The sequence below is a fragment of the Scylla paramamosain genome, chromosome 17 (genome assembly GCF_035594125.1).
Source record: "Scylla paramamosain isolate STU-SP2022 chromosome 17, ASM3559412v1, whole genome shotgun sequence".
Classification (NCBI taxonomy): domain Eukaryota; kingdom Metazoa; phylum Arthropoda; class Malacostraca; order Decapoda; family Portunidae; genus Scylla; species Scylla paramamosain.
This window is the reverse complement of record NC_087167.1, coordinates 19084350-19104698: the sequence shown is the minus strand read 5'-3', so window position 1 is coordinate 19104698 and position 20349 is coordinate 19084350. Positions and strand designations below refer to the sequence as shown.

The window sequence follows — 20349 nt, the reverse complement described above, 5'->3', positions numbered from 1 at the left end:
TTACCCCCAGGGGCCTTATCTATCCATGTATGGAGAATGCTTCACATGTATGGAAGGGTTCCACTCACACTGCTCTTCTAGACAAGGTAAAATCAAAAGAATTTTCGTCTTATAAACTCTTCTATAATTGATGGTCTTTAGCCAATTTCATCACCACAATGTTTTCCACACCCTCAATGACCTAAACCCTCGGAAGGCTTATGGACCTGATGGGGTCCCTCCTATTGTTCTCTGAAACTGTGCCTCCGTGCTTGCACCTTACTTAGTCAAACTCTTTCAACTGTCTGTCAACATCTACCTTTCCTTCTTGCTGGAAGTTTGCTTACATTCAACCTGTTCCTAAAGAGGGTGACCATTCTAATCCCTCAAACTACCGTCCTATTACTTTAAATTCCCGCCTATCTAAAGTTTTTTTAATCTATCCTCAACAGGAAGATTCTTAAACATCTATCACTTCACAACCTTCTATCTGATCACTAGTAGGGGTTCCATCAAGGCTGTTGTACTGGTGATCTGGCTTTCCTTACTGAGTCTTGATCATCCTCTTTTAGAGATTTTGGTGAAACTTTTGCTGTTGCCTTAGACATATCAAAAGCTTTTGATAGTCTGGCACAAAGCATTGATTTCCAAATTACCCTCCTACAGCTTCTATCCTTCTCTCTGTAACTTCATCTCAAGTTTCTTTTCTGACCGCTCTATTGTTGCTGTGGTAGACAGTCACTGTTCTTCTAAATCTATTAACAGTGGTGTTCCTCAGGGTTCTGTCCTGTCACCCGCTCTCTTCCTATTATTCATTAATGATCTTCGAAACCAAACTTTTTGTCCTATCTTCTCCTATGCTGATGATACTACCCTGCACTTTTCCACATCTTTTCATAGACATCCAACCCTTCAGGAAGTAAACAGTTCATGAAGGGAAGCCACAGAATGCCTGACTTCTGATCTCTCTAAAATCTCTGATTGGGGCAGGGCAAACTTGGTATTGTTCAATGCCTCAAAAACTCAATTCCTCCATATATCAACTCAACACAACCTTCCAGACAACTATCCCTTCTTCAATGACAACTGTCCCCATCTTCTGCACTAAACATCCTTCATCTGTCCTTTACTTATAATCTGAACTGGAAACTTCACATCTCATCTCTAGCTAAAACAGCTTCTATGAAGTTAGGCATTCTGAGGCATTTCCATCAGTTTTTTTTCACTTCCCCAGCTGCTAACTCTGTACAAGGGCCTTACTCCATGTATGGAGTATGCTTCACATGTCTGGGGTGTTCTACTCATACCGCTCTTCTAGACAGGGTGGAATCAGATCCTTCACTTTCAAAACATTCCTCTTCTCTGTGTCTCACCATACTCCATCTCCCACACACTCTCTGCATACTCTCAACCAAGAAGTGGTCTGACATACCTCTTTTATCCCCTCTCAACACTCTCACATCCAACAAGCAACCAATCTTTCTCCTTGGGATCACCACATAGTCCATCAGTGCCTTGTCTGCCACCTTTCCATAATCTTGCCTCTGCCATGTAAACTTATGAATTGCTTTCTTACTGAATCATGTGTTAGCAATTGCTAGTTCTTGCTCTACATTGAGTCCTATCAAAGTACCTCCATTTCAATTCCTTCAAAGTATCATGTACCAACCACACCATCAACTGCCTTGCTTAGCTGTAAAGAATGTAAAAAAAAAAAAAAAAAAAAAAAAAAAAGCATGCCCACCGGTGGGTCACATCTGCAATGTATTTTTGTATATGTGATGCAACCCACCAGTGAGCAAAGTTTGGCACAGCCAAAGCATTCACAGGTATTCCAAAACAATTATCAGCTCTTGCTTTGCTGCCTTGAGTTGCACTGATGTGACAGCCAATTATTTTAATTATAATAATTGAGAGTTTGCCACACAGCCAGTTACAGGTAACATGTGTTTATGAATAAGGCAGCTATGCATGTATTATGTCAATTGAGTTATAATTTGCAAGAACACATCAATATTATTGTTTTTATGGCCTAGAAACATGTAAAAGACAATTATATATATATATATATATATATATATATATATATATATATATATATATATATATATATATATATATATATATATATATATATATATATATATATATATATATATATATATATATATATATATATATATATATATATATATATATATATATATATATATATATATATATATATATATATATATATATATATTTATAAGGGAGTGCTTGAAATTCTCTGAAATCACTTGTACAAATTTAAACTTTGATAATTTATATATATATATATATATATATATATATATATATATATATATATATATATATATATATATATATATATATATATATATATATATATATATATATATATATATATATATATATATATATATATATATATATATATATATATATATATATATATATATATATATATATATATATATATATATATATATATATATATATTATCAAAGTTTAAATTTGTACAAGTGATTTCAGAGAATTTCAAGCACTCCCTTATAAAAAGATATCAGCCACTCCAGCATGAATTTAAGGAATGAAATTATATTATCTCCTATTCATCATTTTTAAACTGTAAAATATCTCACACATTTTACCTCATTCACTTATGGCTTTAGATCTCTACAACATTTATGCACTATGCTCTATTCCTGTTGTTAAGGGTGGAGCAGCTGAGACAAGGTATCTGCATGACCAAAATGCCTTGTCTTATCATAGGAATGAAAATATAGAAGAGGGAAAAAAGGCATAATAAAAAAACACAACAAAGTAAGACACATGTACCTTCATGTTGTGGCCATCTCTTCCTAAGTTGGAGGGAATCTTAGTTTCTTGTGCTGCTTCCAGGTCATACATATAAAAATGGTTGTACTGGCTGGAACCAACCACAAACTTTCCACCATCACAAAGGAACTTGGCATATTTGATGGGAAACTTAGGAAACTTGACTGAATGAATCAAGTGGTTGTAGGTTCCATCAACCTGTGAGGAAGGTAAATAATGCAGATGTTGAAGTCTTTGTTGGAAATAATGAAAAATTTGAATCAATATACACAAAAATAAGTGAATAAATAGTGAATAAATGAGTAACAATATATTAATAAGTGTTAATGTCTATATCTCACGTTGGAGTACCTGAAACAAAGCACCCATATCATATTCACCCTCATAACCACATCCAAAAGATCAATGAGCAAGATTACTTTTAAATAAGCAATAAAGTATTATCCTGGATTAACCCAAGTGCTTTGGGTGATGGGAATTCCTGTTGTGGAGAGCTTTGGGTGGCAGAAATTCCTGCCTTCTGCTGTCCCCCCAAAATCTGTGCCTCTAGGGTATAATTTTTGTGTCTAATAGTAGATAGTCCTTGTCATACATTTTGCTTTACCACACAGAGCAGAGCTGACCAGTGATGGAAGAACGTGTATTATAGAGGGCCTTAAACAAAACATATGAGAGGTCAGAAAAATGACTAATGGAATTCAACACCAGTAAGTGTAGTACTCTCCATATAGATAGAAAAAACACCTGAAATATCCATACCTTGAGGACTTGAGCATAGCTAGATCAGTTTCAAAAGAGATTTAGGAGTGATAATATTCCTTGACCTCCAGTGTTGAAAGCAACATATTAGTGTTTATAACAAAGCAAGCAGAGTGTTTGATTTTATTATTAAGAGACAAAGTAATAGAGCAGCAGATGTAGTTTTAAGATTATACAGTACTCTCTCAAGTTTCATGCTTGCCTTCTTCCAAATACATAGCACTAACCTTAAGGATTGCAAAACTCTGGCTACTGAAAATACTTATTCATATCTGGCTGCATGGTCAGAATAGTGTGTGTGTGTGTGTGTGTGTGTGTTTTGTCCTCACATCCAGTGTAATGCAGCACTGCAATGGCACAGTGCCAACACATTTAAAACTATGTGTACATGCGTGTGTGTGTCTTTTGTTCTTACATCCAGCATGAAGTAGTGCTGTGGAGGTGCAGTGCTACAGTATCTAAAACTCTGCATCTAACTAGTTGTATAATACAGGGTTCGAGCATGGCTCATAGTGTCCTGTCTCCATATCTATGTTTATCCAGCATTTCCTTAAATTTATACATGTTTGGTGCTGTAACAACCTCCTCATTTAAACCTTTCCAAATATTCACAGTTCTATGTGGAAAACTGTACTTCTTGATGTCCCTAAAACACTGACTCTTTCCAATCTTCTTTGAGTACCCTTTAATCCATCCAGCTTTATCTTCTTTCAACAACACCAGGTCCTGCTTGTCTATCTTCTCAATGTGGTTATTTTATACATCATTGTTAGATCTCCTCTTTCTCTTCTAACTTGCAAAGTTGGCAGTCCCATTTCCTTCAACCTCTCTTCGTATGTTAGGTCTTTCAGCTCTGGTATCAACTGTTACTATCCTTGTAGCTACCCCCCTGAATTCTTTCCAACTTCTTTATATCTTTCTTCATACGCTGCATATTTCAACCTGGGACGTAGAATAGTGACTATAATTTTTTTCATCATAGTCTTATCCATGTAATGAAATGTCACCTAATATTTGTTAACATCCTGTACATTGAGCAAAATATCTCACTTATATGCCATTCTGGGGTCAGGGTATCTTGAATAACCACTCCTAGGTCTTTCTCCTCCTTGCTCTTCATTATTACTTCCTCCCCATTTTATAATACCATGCAGGTCTTCTTTTACTATTTCCCATTTCCATCACATGGCATTTCTTAGCATTGAATTCCAATTTCCACCTCTTGTTCCACCCATAAATCTTGTCAATATCTCTTTGCAACTCCATACAATCAACATGGCTCTTTATTACTCTTAACAATTTTGCATCATCAACAAACAGATTAATATAACTGGTCAAACCTTCCTGCACATCATTGATGTATATCTGGAACATAATGGGTGTTAACACTGACCCCTGTGGTACTCTGCTTGTTACATTACTCCAACTTGAACAGGTGTCCCTAGTCACACTTCTCATTTCTCTATCCTTAAAGTAGGTAGTCTCTCATCCATTTTAGCACTGTCCCTCTCAGTCCTCTTATATGTTCCATCTTCGACAATGGTCTTTTATGTGGAACTTTATCAAAAGCTTTTTTTGATGTTCAAATACACTACATCTACCCACCCATCTCTATTTAGCACTTCATCTATTATTCTTGTATAGAAACTCTGTAAATTTGTCACACATGACATTCCTTTTCTGAAACCAAATTTGTTGTTTGTTATAACTTCATTCTTTTCCAAATATTTCACCCACTTTTCCTTGATCACTATTTCACAGATCTTGCCCACAACACTAGTTAGCAACACCAGTCTATAATTTAGTGGCTCAGTCCTCTTTTCTCTTTTGTGTACTGGCATTATATTTGCTCTCTTCCACTCTCTCAGTACTCTTCCCTGTATCAGTGTATCACATCCCAAATTGGTTCCACCATTTGTTCTCTACATTCCTTTAGTGTCCAACCTGACACTCCATCAGGCCCGAATGCTTTTCTGACATCCAAATTCTCTAACAATTTGCCAATTTCATGTTTTTGCACCAATACTTCCTGTAACACCCCCTGCCGCACTTCTGTAAAATCTGCTTCTACATTGAACACAGACCTGAAACTTTCATTCATAAGTTCACTCATCTCTGTCTGATATATCCTTTCTCCCTTTACTATCTCATCATTGGTCTCTCTGCTTATCACCTTTCCATTGATATACCTCTAAAAAAAGCTTGGGTTCCTTCACACTTCATTACCACATCCTTTACAAATTGTTTCTCCTCCTCTCTTCTTATTCTAACATACTCATTCCTTGCCTCCTTATATTGCTCTCTATTATTTTCATTTATTTGCTTCTTCAGTTTCTTCCAAGCTATCTCCTTTCCCTTCTTAGCTTCTGTACATCTGACATTATAACAAATATGTTTGCTCCTCCTTACTTTATATACAGGTACATACTTCTGCACACCCTCATTGTACTTCTTCAGGTATGTTTCATATTTCTCTTGCACTGTCTTACCTTCCATAAGTCCCTTCCAATTAATACTCCCAAAGAATTTTCTTAACTCTGCAAAATTTGTCTTTGTGTGATTTAATCTCCCATTTTTATAATCCTCCCTACATGCTAGAACCTCCCAATCTTGCAGTACCACTTCTAACACCACATGGTCAATTTTTCCCATTGGGCTTAAGTATTTCATGGTTGGACGGGGCTCCAGTTTTTTGTGTACTCCAGGTCTAGCATAGATGGTTCCTCCTCCCCTCCATATCATGTAAATTCCTCCATCCATTAGTCCATTGTATTCACCATGGCTAACTGTAGCATTTCTTCACTCCACAGTCAAGCATTTCCATTAACTTCCATCTCCTCCCAGCTTACATTTTTGCAGTCAAAGTTTCCTCATTAGTAGTATTTTACTGTCCTTCCTTATCATGTTGTCTAGGCACTTCAACAATTCCTTTAGCATTTCCTTGTGTTTCTCCAGCCTCCATGTATTAGTCTTTGGTGGCACATACATTAATATGATCCTTCTCCTTTCTCTCCTACTGGTCCTGATTGTTATGCCTATGATTTTCTCCATATTGCACTTCTTCCACATGTACATCATCTTGAACCATCATCAGTACTCCATCTCCTCCTTTTCCCTTTCTATATCTCCTCCAATAATTATATCCCTCTTCCTTAAAGCTTACATGGACTTTCTCTTTTAACTTTGTCTTGGTTAAGGACAACACATCTGGTCTACTTTCCTATAGGTAATCTCTTACTGAAAGTAACCTGTCTATGTTTGTATACATTACTCTTAATATACTACTCTTCCCACCACTTGTAATTCCTCTGCCTGCTGCTGTGGTTCTTTCATTTCTTGTACCCTCTCCCAAATATACTATTTCCTCAGTATCATATCTAATATCCTCCAATAAAATTTACTATTCTCATTCTCTATCCTTCTCTGTGTGTGTGTGTGTGTGTGTGTGTGTGTGTGTGTGTGTTTACTTGTAATTACCTAGTTGTGACATTAAAGTCATGAATATTTCTAGTGCACACCACTTCCCCTTCCAGTCCATTCCATGCCTGAATGCTTCTATGAGTGAAGCTAAACTTCTTTATGTCCCTTCTGCAGGTGGATCCTTCTAATATTCTTCCATGTCCCCTTGTTTCTCTTTTGTTCATTACAAATAGATCTTCCCTATCTAATTTTTCCATCCCAATCAGTAATCTGTAAATTGTAATCATGTCACCTCTCTCTCATCTCCTTTCCAAGGTTGGGAGTTGCATCCTTGCTAGTCTCTCCTCATCTTGCCTTCCAACTTTCTTATGTGCTTTTTCTCATGTGGTGACCAAATTACCACTGCATATTCTAATCTTGGACATATCATTGTAGTGATTATTTTCCTCATCATTTCTTCATCTAGATAAGCAAAGGCAATTCTTATAATTTTGTTCTCCCTCCTGTTCAAGTACCACTTCCTCACCTTCATGGATGGTAAGTCACTATGAATTATCTCTTTTTGCCTTATATATTTTCCACTCCAATTTTTAACGCCTCTGCTACTCCAGTAGAATATTTCCTTCTGCTCTTCCGTCCTCTACTCGTTTTTTGCCTTTACTTTCCCCCTCAGTTCTTCCCTCTCCTTTTCATTTAAGCCTTCCATCACCAGAATCTCATGCACTTTATATTTCTGCCCGGAACCATGCCAAGTCTGTTCTCCAACTAGCCAAAAACTCCTTCATTAACAGAAAGTGTCAAAACCTTTCAAGATCTAACTCCCCTCGTGACTTCTGGCATCTAGCCAAAAATATCTCCAATAACTTTGCTTCTTCTTCTTTCCCTCCTCTATTTCAACCAGATGGCACCACTGCTATCACATCTATTTCTAAAGCTGAACTCTTCGCTCAAACCTTTGCTAAAAACTCTACCTTGGACAATTCTGGGCTTGTTCCTCCCTCTCCTCCACCCTCTGACTACTTCATGCCACCTATTAAAATTCTTCACAATGATGTTTACCATGCCCTCGCTGGCATAAACCCTCCGAAGGCTTATGAACCTGATGGGATCCCTCCTATTGTTCTCTGAAACTGTGCCTCCATGCTTGCACCTTGCCTAGTCAAACTCTTTCAGCTCTGTTTCTCAACATCTACTTTTCCTTCTTGCTGGAAGTTTGCCTACATTCAACCTGTTCCTAAAAAGGGTGACCATTCTAATCCCTCAAACTACCGTCCTATTGCTTTAATTTCCTGCCTATCTAAAGTTTTTGAATCTATCCTCAACAGGAAGATTCTTAAACATCTATCACTTCACAACCTTCTATCTGATCGCCAGTACGGGTTCCGTCAAGGCCGCTCTACTGGTGATCTTCTGGCTTTCCTTACTGAGTCTTGGTCATCCTCTTTTAGAGATTTTGGTGAAACTTTTGCTGTTGCCTTGAACATATCAAAAGCTTCTGACAGAGTCTGGCACAAAGCTTTGATTTCCAAACTACCCTCCTACGGCTTCTATCCTTCTCTCTGTAACTTCATCTCAAGTTTCCTTTCTGACTGTTCTATTGCTGCTGTGGTAGACAGTCACTGTTCTTCTCCTGAATCTTTTAACAGTGGTGTTCCTCAGGGTTCTGTCCTGTCACCCACTCTCTTCTTATTATTCATTAATGATCTTCTAAACCAAACTTCTTGTCCTATCCACTCCTACGATGATGATACCAACCTGCACTTTTCCACGTCTTTTCATAGACATCCAACCCTTCAGGAGGTAAACATTTCATGCAGGGAAGCCACAGAACACTTGACTTCTGATCTTTCTAAAATTCTGATTGGGGCAGAGCAAACTTGGTATTGTTCAATGCCTCAAAAACTCAATTCCTCCATCTATCAACTCAATACAACCTTCCAGACAACTATCCCCTCTTCTTCAATGACACTCAACTGTCCCCCTCTTCTACACTGAACATCCTTGGTCTGTCCTTTAATTATAATCTGAACTGGAAACTTCACATCTCATCTCTAGCTAAAACAGCTTCTATGAAGTTAAGTGTTCTGAGACGTCTCCGCCAGTTTTTCTCACCCCCCCCAGCTGCTAACTCTGTACAAGGGCCTTATCCGTCCATGTATGGAGTATGCTTCGCATGTCTGGGGGCATTCCACTCATACTGCTCTTCTAGACAGGGTGGAATCAAAAGCTTTTTGTCTCATCGATTCCTCTCCTCTAACTGACTGTCTTCAGCCTCTCTCTCACCGCCGCAATGTTGCATATCTAGCTGTCTTTTACCGCTATTTTCATGCTAACTGCTCTTCTGATCTTGCTAACTGCATGCCTCCCCTCCTCCCGCGGCTTCGCTGCACAAGACTTTCTTCTCTCTCACCCCTATTCTGTCCACCTCTCTAACACAAGAGTTAACCAGTATTCTCAATCATTCATCCCTTTCTCTGATAAACTCTGGAACTCCCTGCCTGCTTCTGTATTTCCACTTTCCTATGACTTGAATTCCTTCAAGAGGGAGGTTTCAAGACACTTATTCATCAATCTTTGACTACTGCTTTGACCCTTGTATGGGACTGGCATTTCAGTGGGCATTTTTTTTTATTGAATTTTTGTTGTCCTTGGCCAGTGTCCTTCCTACATATAAAAAAAAAAAAAAAACAAAGCTTCACTGCATTCTTTATAGTGTGATGCCATTACTCCTTGAGGTAAGACACACTTTCATACAATTAAAATTGCACCTATCTATTAACATTCTTATGAACAAACTTTATTAAACCTGTAGTCTCTCACAGTCACTGCCAACGCCATATGCCAGGTACATGTTTACATCACACAACAGGGCTGGTATGTAGGCTGCTAGCAAATATTAAAATTTTTATATGCAAAATATTGGGATCTAATATGATGTAAATGCATGCGAGTCTTCAGATGTCAGGTGAAATCCTTCACTTCATATTCAGAGCTTAAATCCGCTCATTTATCTTTTTTTTCATTTCAATGTCTGCCAAAACTGGGTGCATCTTATGAGCCCATGTGTCTTATGAGCCATCAAATGGGACTGGCATCTCAGTGGGCTTTTCTTATTGGATTTTTGTTGCCCTTGGCCAGTGTCCCTCCTGAAGAAGGGAGAAAAAAAAAAAAAAAAAAAAAATATATATATATATATATATATATATATATATATATATATATATATATATATATATATATATATATATATATATATTATAATGGAGAGTGAGATAACACAATGTAAGGCAAAAAACAAGAAAGAATGATAATAAACAAGAGAGAGAGAGAGAGAGAGAGAGAGAGAGAGAGAGAGAGAGAGAGAGAGAGAGAGAGAGAGAGAGAGAGAGAGAGAGAGAGAGAGAGAGAGTACGAACACCAGATGTACGATTAAGAGTGGTCGCTCGCTGCCATTAACTTACCATAAGAATTTCCACGCCCAGAGACTCTCCTTCTCTGATTAATCTACCTCATTTCCCTTTGTTCAGTCAGTCTGAGTCTCACGTAATTTACAGCAGAAGAGCTGCCCTTGACAAAGAAATAATCAGTATTTATCTAACCCCCATTGTTTAATCAGAAGAATTTTTAAAAGTAAAGTGTTTTATTCAAGTAGAGACCGCGCAGGGAATGATGTGTGGGGTGGGGTCATATGTGTGTGTGTCACACCCCCTCCCCTCCCTTTTCCTTGTATACCCCCCCTTTAGCAGCAGTGTGGAAAAGTGGTTGGAGCATTTTCTCATGGGCAGTCACTACCCAGCAGTTGGAAGAAGCAGACATACTGAGACATACTCTAATATTTGAAGGAGGCTAAAGCAGGATACTAGTTAGCCAGGTTAGCTGCCTTAAGGGAATAAATGAGTCACTACTGGCCATACGCCCTGGCCTATTTATACAGAATAGAGTTTGCATAGAAGTCTGCCACTAAGGGTAGTTGTGTATACCACGCACTATACCCAGGGAAGTGACTCCTCAGCTGTGTGTGTATATAAGTCGAGTTTGCACAGTGAGCGGTGACTGACCCTCTTGTGTTCATGGGCACTCTTTCATAGTAGTCTCTTGTGTCTTTTGTTAGTAACCATGTTTTATCTTAAATGCTACTGCAGGTTGATGCAGTTCAGCCACAGAGGACTTGAGTAATTAGCAGTGTAGTGAACTTTACTCCCTCCTCAGGTCCTGACAAGGCCTGTCGTCCAAGAGGCAGTAAACAATACTACCCAGCTTGAGGCTATAACACTCTGTCAGGCAGTGGGAGAACTGTCACGGAGGACAGAAGCCCATCAGGGTATTATACCTTAACCATATACGTGTTATCGTATGTTAACTATTTTTCCTAGAAGTAGTTGTTGATTCTTCTGCAGCTGTGAGTGTTAAGTGTTATTTGGATTATTTCCCTTGTCTGTCGGTCGGTAAAACAGTCTGGCAACATCAACTTAGTGTGGCCTGATGTTATGACCGTTGTGAATAGGGTGCAGGAGTCACAAGGGATCCTGTACACCCATCTGTAAGCCCTGCACTGAGTCCATGTAAGAGGTGGCTCACTGAAGCTGGCCCAGGTGCAGCAGCTTGGTGAATGGGCTGGGAACTGTGGTCATAACAATATATATATATATATATATATATATATATATATATATATATATATATATATATATATATATATATATATATATATATATATATATATATATATATATAATTTTTTTTTTTTTTTTTCCTTACTATTATGGTAATTATTACTGAAATTCTTACTATCATTATTTTTAATCTATTTATTTATCCCATCAAGCAGATCTCATCTTTCAGGGTTTGTGTTGGAATCTCCCTCACACCTTCTCACTTAGTCTTGGAGTGGAGAGCTTGGTATGGCTACATTCAGCTGCAAAGACATGTCCTCTCTCCTCAATTCTACCTTGTATATTTGTGAATTTACACCAGTCAATATCCAATGTTTCACTAAAGCCACCAGAACTCATTAGTAATTTTTTATACCAAAATAAATAATACATATTTCCTTAGCAGTTATATACTGATTTGAAAATTACCAAATATTTTTTCAGTGTAAGCATATCTTTTATGTAAATAAAAATTACTATAATTAAGAAATGGATGCAATGCTCCCCATGAACTATCTACCTCTTCATGCAACTTATCATTCAAAACTACAGCTGATATTTGCTGCATCCTCTTCATCTGTCCTATCTTGGAATATATGCTAAGCACCATAACCACATCAAAGAGTGGGAAGGCTGAGATATTGTCTTTATGAAGAGTATCTGTAGTTGTTTTTCTTTTTTCCTTGATTTTTTACTTCATAGCAATCTTGCAGGCCAGTTTTATTGCTTACTATATTGACACAAGCCACCTTTTTTCAAAATTCAACATTCTCTTACTAAATACAGATCCTTTCTTACCTTGAAGAGTGAAGCAGCCCCAACAACAGAACTGGAGAAGCCAGCAACAAGAGCCATGTGGTACTTGGGATTAAACTCTGTGGCAGTGATGATGGCCCCTTCAGTATGCGAAGCATGGTTGAGATCCACCTGTTTCTTGAAATCTATTCGTTTCTTGTCCAGTTTTGCAGATGTTCCACGTGCTAGGTAGTCTCCTGTTCCCTATGAAAAAAGATAAAAGTAAACATACAAATAAATGCAATAGAGATGAAACTTACTTGTGCCTAACTTACAATGTTTTCCTTTACATAACTGGTTTGGTATTACTTCAATATCCATTTTAATATGACCCACACATATGAAGGGAAGCAGCTGAGACAGGATACAACATGCACACACACAAAATGAAAATCACATCCTCAAGTATTTCCTCAAAGGTTAACCTCTAGACCACTAAGGACCAATTTTTACCTACCACTCTATGCAAGGGTTAGTTGTGCATCATATCTGGTTGTCTTCAGTACCTTCACATCAGGACTCAACAGCAGAACTGATTTATCCCAACCACACCATAGTAGTAATTCCTTCTGCATCTGACCAGATCAGCTGATTTGAGCAGATGATGGAGAAATTTCAAGGGTCTTAACTCATCTGCATTCATCCCTGCTATGTACATCCATTCTTGTTTCACAGATACCTCTATTGCTCCATTCACACTGTCCATCTATCACATTCATAATCTTTCCCCCAGCCTTATTTATACCTTTCACATTAGATGAAACAGTTTCTTCATTAATTGCTGTTCTGTTCCCTTTATAGGAATAACCTATAGTAACACCTATAGTACATAAACTTATAGTAATCAGCTCCTACCTAATACTAAATCTCTTCATTATCTCACTTCTTATTTGATCCATGTGTGACCCTGTACACACTTCTTTTTTTTCAGGTACCTAATATACACTGAATACTTTTGGTAGTATTTCCAAGTTAAAATCTCTCCATATACATTCATCATTTGTCTTTCACTGATCAAGTGTGACAAACATTCACTATTTGTCTTTCACTTAGCAAATGTGAGTGGTCAAGACAGATGAACCAATCATACAACATGATCTTATCACTATCTTAGGGCGCATACACAAATAACACTGGTTTTCACATGTGAGCAAGCAGCACCAACTAGTGCTGACCCACACTGGTTTCCTGTACTTGTAGGTGATCACAAAGGAAAAAGGTAATCTGCTTCAACCAAGACAAGGAGAGACATAGTAGCAAGTTTATTTTTCAATTGTGATTTACTAGCTGTATACTAAACATGTTAAGCTTATTGTCTGATAATGAGCTAATAGTGCTTGAAAGTGCTCATGCAAATCTTAAAAGGAGAAAAGGGGAAATACATGATTAAAAGAAAACAGTATGGAGATTACCACCACGTTTTTAGTGACCTAAAAAGAGACGAGAGGATTTTTTGAGTACACACAGATGAGCCAAGATACTTTTGACTACATCCTTAAAAAAATAAGTATTGCGTGGTAAAGACATGGTGTAACTAGCATAGACAGCCTATTCTACTAGAAAAAGACAAGTTATCACTCTCAGCTGAGCTTAAATCAAATTCTAGAATAAATTTAATGAAATGTCCATGTTGTCAGACGTCCACTCATGCAAGTCAAGCCGGCAAGAATGGTCTGGGGGAATCATGAAAACTTGTAGAAGCAGGCCGCAAGCACCAACATGATCTAACCAGCTTCCTCTGCGCACGCTTACATTTGTTTATATGGTCTAATTCTTGGTGCGGATCAGCACCAATCAACGCTGGTTGCTCATGCAAGAAAACCAGCATTCTCTGTGCATGCACCCTTAAAAGTCCTTTCTGTTTTTGTTTCCAGAGGTGCCCTGTCCATACCACTTTTTTTTTTTTTTTGTGTGTGTGTGTGTATTAGAAGAAAGACTGGTGAGAACAAAAAAAAAAGGGCTACATCCCAGGCAATCCCAAAAAGAAACTGTAGTTGAGGAGCTATTAGAGATAATAAATTCACCTTGAGGTACCTTAATACTCCTTTCTTGAAACAGTTAGAGTTGCTGACAAAGAAACACAGGAACAGGAAGAGTTCTTGAGTTTATTAATAAAAGGGAATAAACAACTGGTTAATTCTTCTATGGCTACACTACTCAGCAGTGACATCATGCATGAATGACAGAGTGATAGTTGCAGTTCTCTGTATTTAGTGCTGGATCATAGTGTTACTCATATTCAACTTCAACACTTCAGCAATACGTCCCAGCAGGCATATGAAACCATATCATACCTGTTAACACAGCTAAGTAGTTTCTTTTATTTTCAGGCTGTACTGTATGGGCCATTACTTGTGCTGACAGCTACTAGATACCATCACCATTTGTTTTGTTCGTGTAATGAATTTCTGTGGTCTCATTCTCTGTATACAGAGGGTCCTCAGGTTACGCCAGAGTTCTGTACCTAAGTAGTGACATAAACTGAATTTTGACAAAAGTCAGAACCAGCCTGAATAGGTATCTACAGTATGTATAAAAAATAAATAAATAAATAAATAAATGAATAAATAAATAAATAAATAAAAGCAATTCCTTGCCTCTTTATTTTCACTCCCTTCTCCCTTTTCACTTTTCAGGTCTTAAACAATCTTTTAGCCTTCTCCTAAATTAACATAAGGCTTATTGGGATACATTGTTGATGCTATGCTCCCAGCTGAAGAACTAATAGCTGCTCCATCTCAATAATCAGGCCACAACGCTGCTTGGTTATCACAATTTCCAAGGAGCAGAGTCTATCATATGTTCATCCTCAATAAATGTAGCAACAGTTGACCAGCTCAAACCAAGCAGCCAGCTAATGTTTGTCAGTCTTTCTCTCTTCTGCACTTGTTTCACTATATCTTATTTAGCTTCCACAGTGATTGCTTTCCTTTTCCTAGATTCATTACCATTAAAAGTGTTTGCCTCATGCTTGGAAGCCATAATGATGGGCAAAAAATGCAACCCAAATGAAAGTGAATAAGTACTAATCCAACATGGTGCACAATTAAGACTGAACGACACTTAATTTTTTTACCTATTGCCGCATGACGATACATTCGTCTGGTGTGCTCACCAAGTAACTCACCTGGTTAACTCACCTGGTTGGCAACTCACCTGGTTAACTCACCTGGTTGGCTACCCTTTGTTAGCACATAAGATGGCAATAGGAGTTCAATGTAAAGAGGCATATAAGGGCAACACATACTGTAGGTATTCCAGTCAATACAATTCTAATATAAGGATGAGAGTTAGCAATAAGATTGACTGAATTGTGTACCATATGCAGAGTACTGTTCTACGTCTGTGATGTATTAATGGTTATTAAATTAGTGGATGCTACTGTAGATTTACATTTTTCATGCTAGATGGTTAGAAGCAGATCATCATTAGTGAACAAAGTTGAGAATGATGGGGTTTAGACTGTACAGAGATGTGTCTTAGGGTAATGGTAGGGGTTTAGTCTATAAGATGGGTTAAGGAGTGGATCCAGAATAAAATATAGGGCTGACCTGAATGAGGAAATAGATTGTAATGCAGTGACTTCAACTGGTAAGAAATTCCAGAGACTAACACACCTCAGTGAGAAAACCTTCAATGAGACTGAAGAGAGCTATGAGTGTGAAGGATCTTAAATCTGTATCCCCTTGTGCCTTATGAAGGAGCCAGAGTAAATATTTCTTCTGGAGGGATACCATGTTCATGATGGAAGATTTTCCAATATTTTCAAAGATCTGCATGCAGTAGATGCACTTGGACACAGTACAAATCCAGAATTTTGAGTTGCTCCCTATAAGATAGATCAGATAAACCTTTAATATGATGAGTCCAGGTTATCTGGACTGATTCCAACAAAAGGTCTCCCAGAAAACCTGTGTTCCACATACAAGGCATATTCTTAGGATCTACTTACAGTACAGTCCATCTTATGAATGTTTAGTACAAGAAGAGCATGAAGTCCTGTGATCTACAGAAATTACACTAAAGGAGATTAACAGACAGCCCAGAGGCTTTACTGACAATAGACCTAATATGGTGGTGTAATCTAAGAGAGGAATCCATTTATGAGAACTGACCAGTGATACAGTATGACCTTGAAGATAATGTTCAGATAAAGTACCAATATGATGCCAAGCTACAGAATCTCATTGAAGCCTCAAGACAACACACTTGTCCTTGCTAGGATCAAAACCTCATGAATTAGTAACTGTACAGATACTCTGGCATGATGACGTTCCCAGGGATGATGGCAAGGCTGGAGATGGACTGTACTGCGAGTAGATCCTAAGATCATCTACAAAGATTTTACAGTTGTTCAAAACTGTAGATAGCAAGTGATTTACATACAATAAAAACAGTGGTTCCAGCACAAAACCCTAGGGCACACCACTTTTAACTTCTTTGAAGCTGCTACTGGTTCCAGAGACAACACATGCATTTCTTATCCTTATGGACCAATGGAATGAAATTAAAGATGCTCTGGCTGCTTGATGTGGTCTGTGAAACTTCACACAATCAAATGAGAAAGAAAGAGAAGTGTAACACCTGGCAGTGGCTAGCAAAATGCTTTGGCATGATGTTTGAATATGTGGTTTCCCTGGTTAAGTTGGATGTGTATTAAACATGCAGTGCAATTTTATTAAATGTAATATAAATTAGGATGTATCAAACTGAATTCATATAAGCAAAACAAAAATAAAGAGAAATACTTGTATTCAGTTTCTTTCCTAATCAAATCCTTTCTCCACACCTACCTTCTCCAGCACCACTTCTTCCACATCTTCTCCAACAGGCTGGTGGAGGTGAGCCCATTTAGGAGTTACACCCATTGCTTGGTTGAATTTCTGTTGCAAAGTGTGGCTGTACTGTTCCTCTGACACTTCCCTTATGCCTCTTGAGCCCCGGCCTTTGTCCATCCCTGCCACCACATCTTTCACTCTGCCAACAGAAACCTTTCAAAATTCAGACTCACATTTAGAAAATATAAGTATGGTCAATTGAACTATAAACTGTCGTAGAAAATGATACCATGATGAAACACTAGATTTTCAACAATATGCCTTCCTAAAAAGTTTTAGAAATAAATGTAACCAGAACAACACCTACTTACTTGCAAAAAACAACAGTATCATTATATCATTGACTTTTACTGACTGTTCCCCAGAAATTAGAGCTGGCATTCAACCTCAACGAATGATCTTTTTTTTACACAGTATAATTTTACTACTTTAGAAATTATTCTTATTTGTATCCCAGTACTCAATAAATCCACTTTTTATTCTGATATAATATACATTAGAACCATAAACACACAAAACATACCCTCCTACGGCTTTTATCCTTCTATCTGTAACTTCATCTCAAGTTTCCTTTCTGACCGTTCTATTGCTGCTGTGGTAGACGGTCACTGTTCTTCTCCTAAATCTACTGACAGTGGTGTTCCTCAGGGTTCTTTCCTGTCACCCACTCTCTTCTTATTATTCATTAATGATCTTCTAAACCAAACTTCTTGTCCTATCCACTCCTACGCTGATGATACCACCCCGCATTTTTCCACGTCTTTTCATAGACCTCCAATCCTTCAGGAATTAAACATTTCACGCAAGGAAGCCACAGAACGCTTGACTTCTGATCTTTCTAAAATTTCTGATTGGGGCAGAGCAAACTTGGTATTGTTCAATGCCTCAAAAACTCAATTCCTCAATCTATCAACTCGACACAACCTTCCAGACATCTATCCCCTCTTCTTCAATGACACTCAACTGTGCCCCTCTTCTACACTGAACATCCTCGGTCTGTCCTTTACTTATAATCTGAACTGGAAACTTCACATCTCATCTCTAGCTAAAACAGCTTCTATGAAGTTGGGCATTCTGAGACGTCTCTGCCAGTTTTTCTCACCCCCCCAGCTGCTAACTCTGTACAAGGGCCTTATCTGTCCATGTATGGAGTATGCTTCACATGTCTGGGGGGGGTTCCACTCATAATGCTCTTCTAGACAGGGTGGAATCAAAAGCTTTTTGTCTCATCAACTCCTCTCCTCTAACTAACTGTCTTCAGCCTCTCTCTCATTGCCACAATGTTGCATCTCTAGCTGTCTTCTACCACTATTTTCATGCTAACTGCTCTTCTGATCTTGGTAACTGCATGCCTCCCCTCCTCCCGCGGCCTCACTGCGCAAGACTTTCTTCTTTCTCTCACCCCTATTCTGTCTACCTCTCTAATGCAAGAGTTAACCAGTATTCTCAATCATTCATCCCTTTCTCTGGTAAACTCTGGAACTCCCTGCCTGCTTCTGTATTTCCACCTTCCTATGACTTGAATTCCTTCAAGAGGGAGGTTTCAAGACACTTATCCTTCAATTTTTTACTACCACTTTGGACCCTTTTATGGGACTGGCATTTCAGTGGGCATTTTTTTTATTGGATTTTTGTTACCCTTGGCCAGTGTCCCTCCTACATAAAAAAAAAATAAATAAAATAAAATAAAATAAACACAAAAAAACATATATAACAGCAGGCATCGTACTGTCTGGGTACAATGGGAGAAACCTAAATCTTATGGGATCTCAGCTGATCACTGTAAACACAGTGACAATAGCTCAACATGTAAAAGGTTAACTACATATTGTTGCAAGCAGCATTATAAAGTGAAAGAAGTGAGAATAAAGAAGGAAGGATGAGAAGGAAGATGAGGGAGAGGAAGGGAGAGAGAGAACAAAAGTACAAATGCCAGACGTATGATTGTGGGCAGCCACTTGCTCTATGAGATTACAGTAAGATTCCCTATGTGCAGAGACTCTCTTTCCCAAATTAATTTACCCTAGTTCTAATTGTTTAGTTTAAGCCCCACCTGGTTTATAGTAGAAGAGTTGCTCTTGATGATAAAGTAATTTGTATTCACCCACCCATCCTAGGTTCTTCAAAATTTTCTGAAGTAAAGTGTTTTGTTCATGCTAGCCCAAATTGAGTGAGATGTGGCAGGTGGGGCTGGCATGTGTATGTATGTATGTATGTCAACACCCCTCCTCTCTTGTAACCCCCCTGTAGTAGCAGAGCGAGAGAGCATTTGCCTCACATTCCTATGCTTTCAAGTCAGTCACTGTCCACAGCTTACATGAGGTAGACATACAGTCCAAAGGCAGACACATGGAAGGAGACTTGGAGAATTGTTACAGTTAGACAGGCTAGTTGCTGTAAGGGGTATAAGTGAATAATTATTGCTGTATGCCCCAGCTTATAAGGATAGCTTAGGAGTCTCCATTTTAGTCTGCCAGGAAGTGTAGTTAATTTGTAACATACTAAATATCAGGGACATGACTCCTTGGCTGAGCATGTGTGCCAGCTAAGCTTGGTTACAGTGAGTGGTGAATTACCCTCCTGTTCATTTGTAGTCACTCGTCTGTGTTGGTGTAACAGTGTCTGTGTACTCGTTTTGTGTTAAATGCTACTGTGACTGAGGCTGCTCAGCTGCAGAGGATCTAAGTAAATAGCTATGTAGTAAACTTTAATCCTTCCTCAGGCCCTGACAAAGCCTGCCTTCCAAGAGGCTGTAAACAACACTATTCAGCTTGGGGCTATAACACACCATTGGAAGGTGGGAGGATTTGATATGAAGGCAGTAGTCCTGCAAGGCTTTATACCTCAACCATATATGTGTCATTGCTCATTGTTATTGTTTTCCCTAGACGTGGGTGGTGGTTCTTGCCCAGATGTGGAGTTGGTTATAGTTGCTGCATTATTTCCTTGTCTGTGGGTGGGTAAAACAAACTGGCAATCTCATTAATGTGACCCGGTGTTACAACCAGTTGTGAAAAGGGTGCAGGAGTCACAAGGGACCCTGTACACCCATATTAGAGCCCTGC

General features: G+C 38.3%; 1 protein-coding gene across 3 annotated transcripts in view; it reads right to left on the bottom strand.

Annotated features, from left to right (window-relative positions):
* Positions 1–20349, bottom strand: part of LOC135108573 (U3 small nucleolar RNA-associated protein 18 homolog) — a 50240-nt gene that overhangs the window by 14099 nt on the left and 15792 nt on the right. For all 3 annotated transcript variants that reach the window (XM_064019716.1, XM_064019718.1, XM_064019719.1), the window contains exons 4-6: positions 17240–17423; positions 12450–12650; positions 2821–3018 (exon numbers count right to left, since the gene is read on the bottom strand). In XM_064019716.1, coding sequence (XP_063875786.1) covers positions 2821–3018; positions 12450–12650; positions 17240–17423 — 583 coding nt within the window. The remainder of the gene's footprint in view (positions 1–2820; positions 3019–12449; positions 12651–17239; positions 17424–20349) is intronic.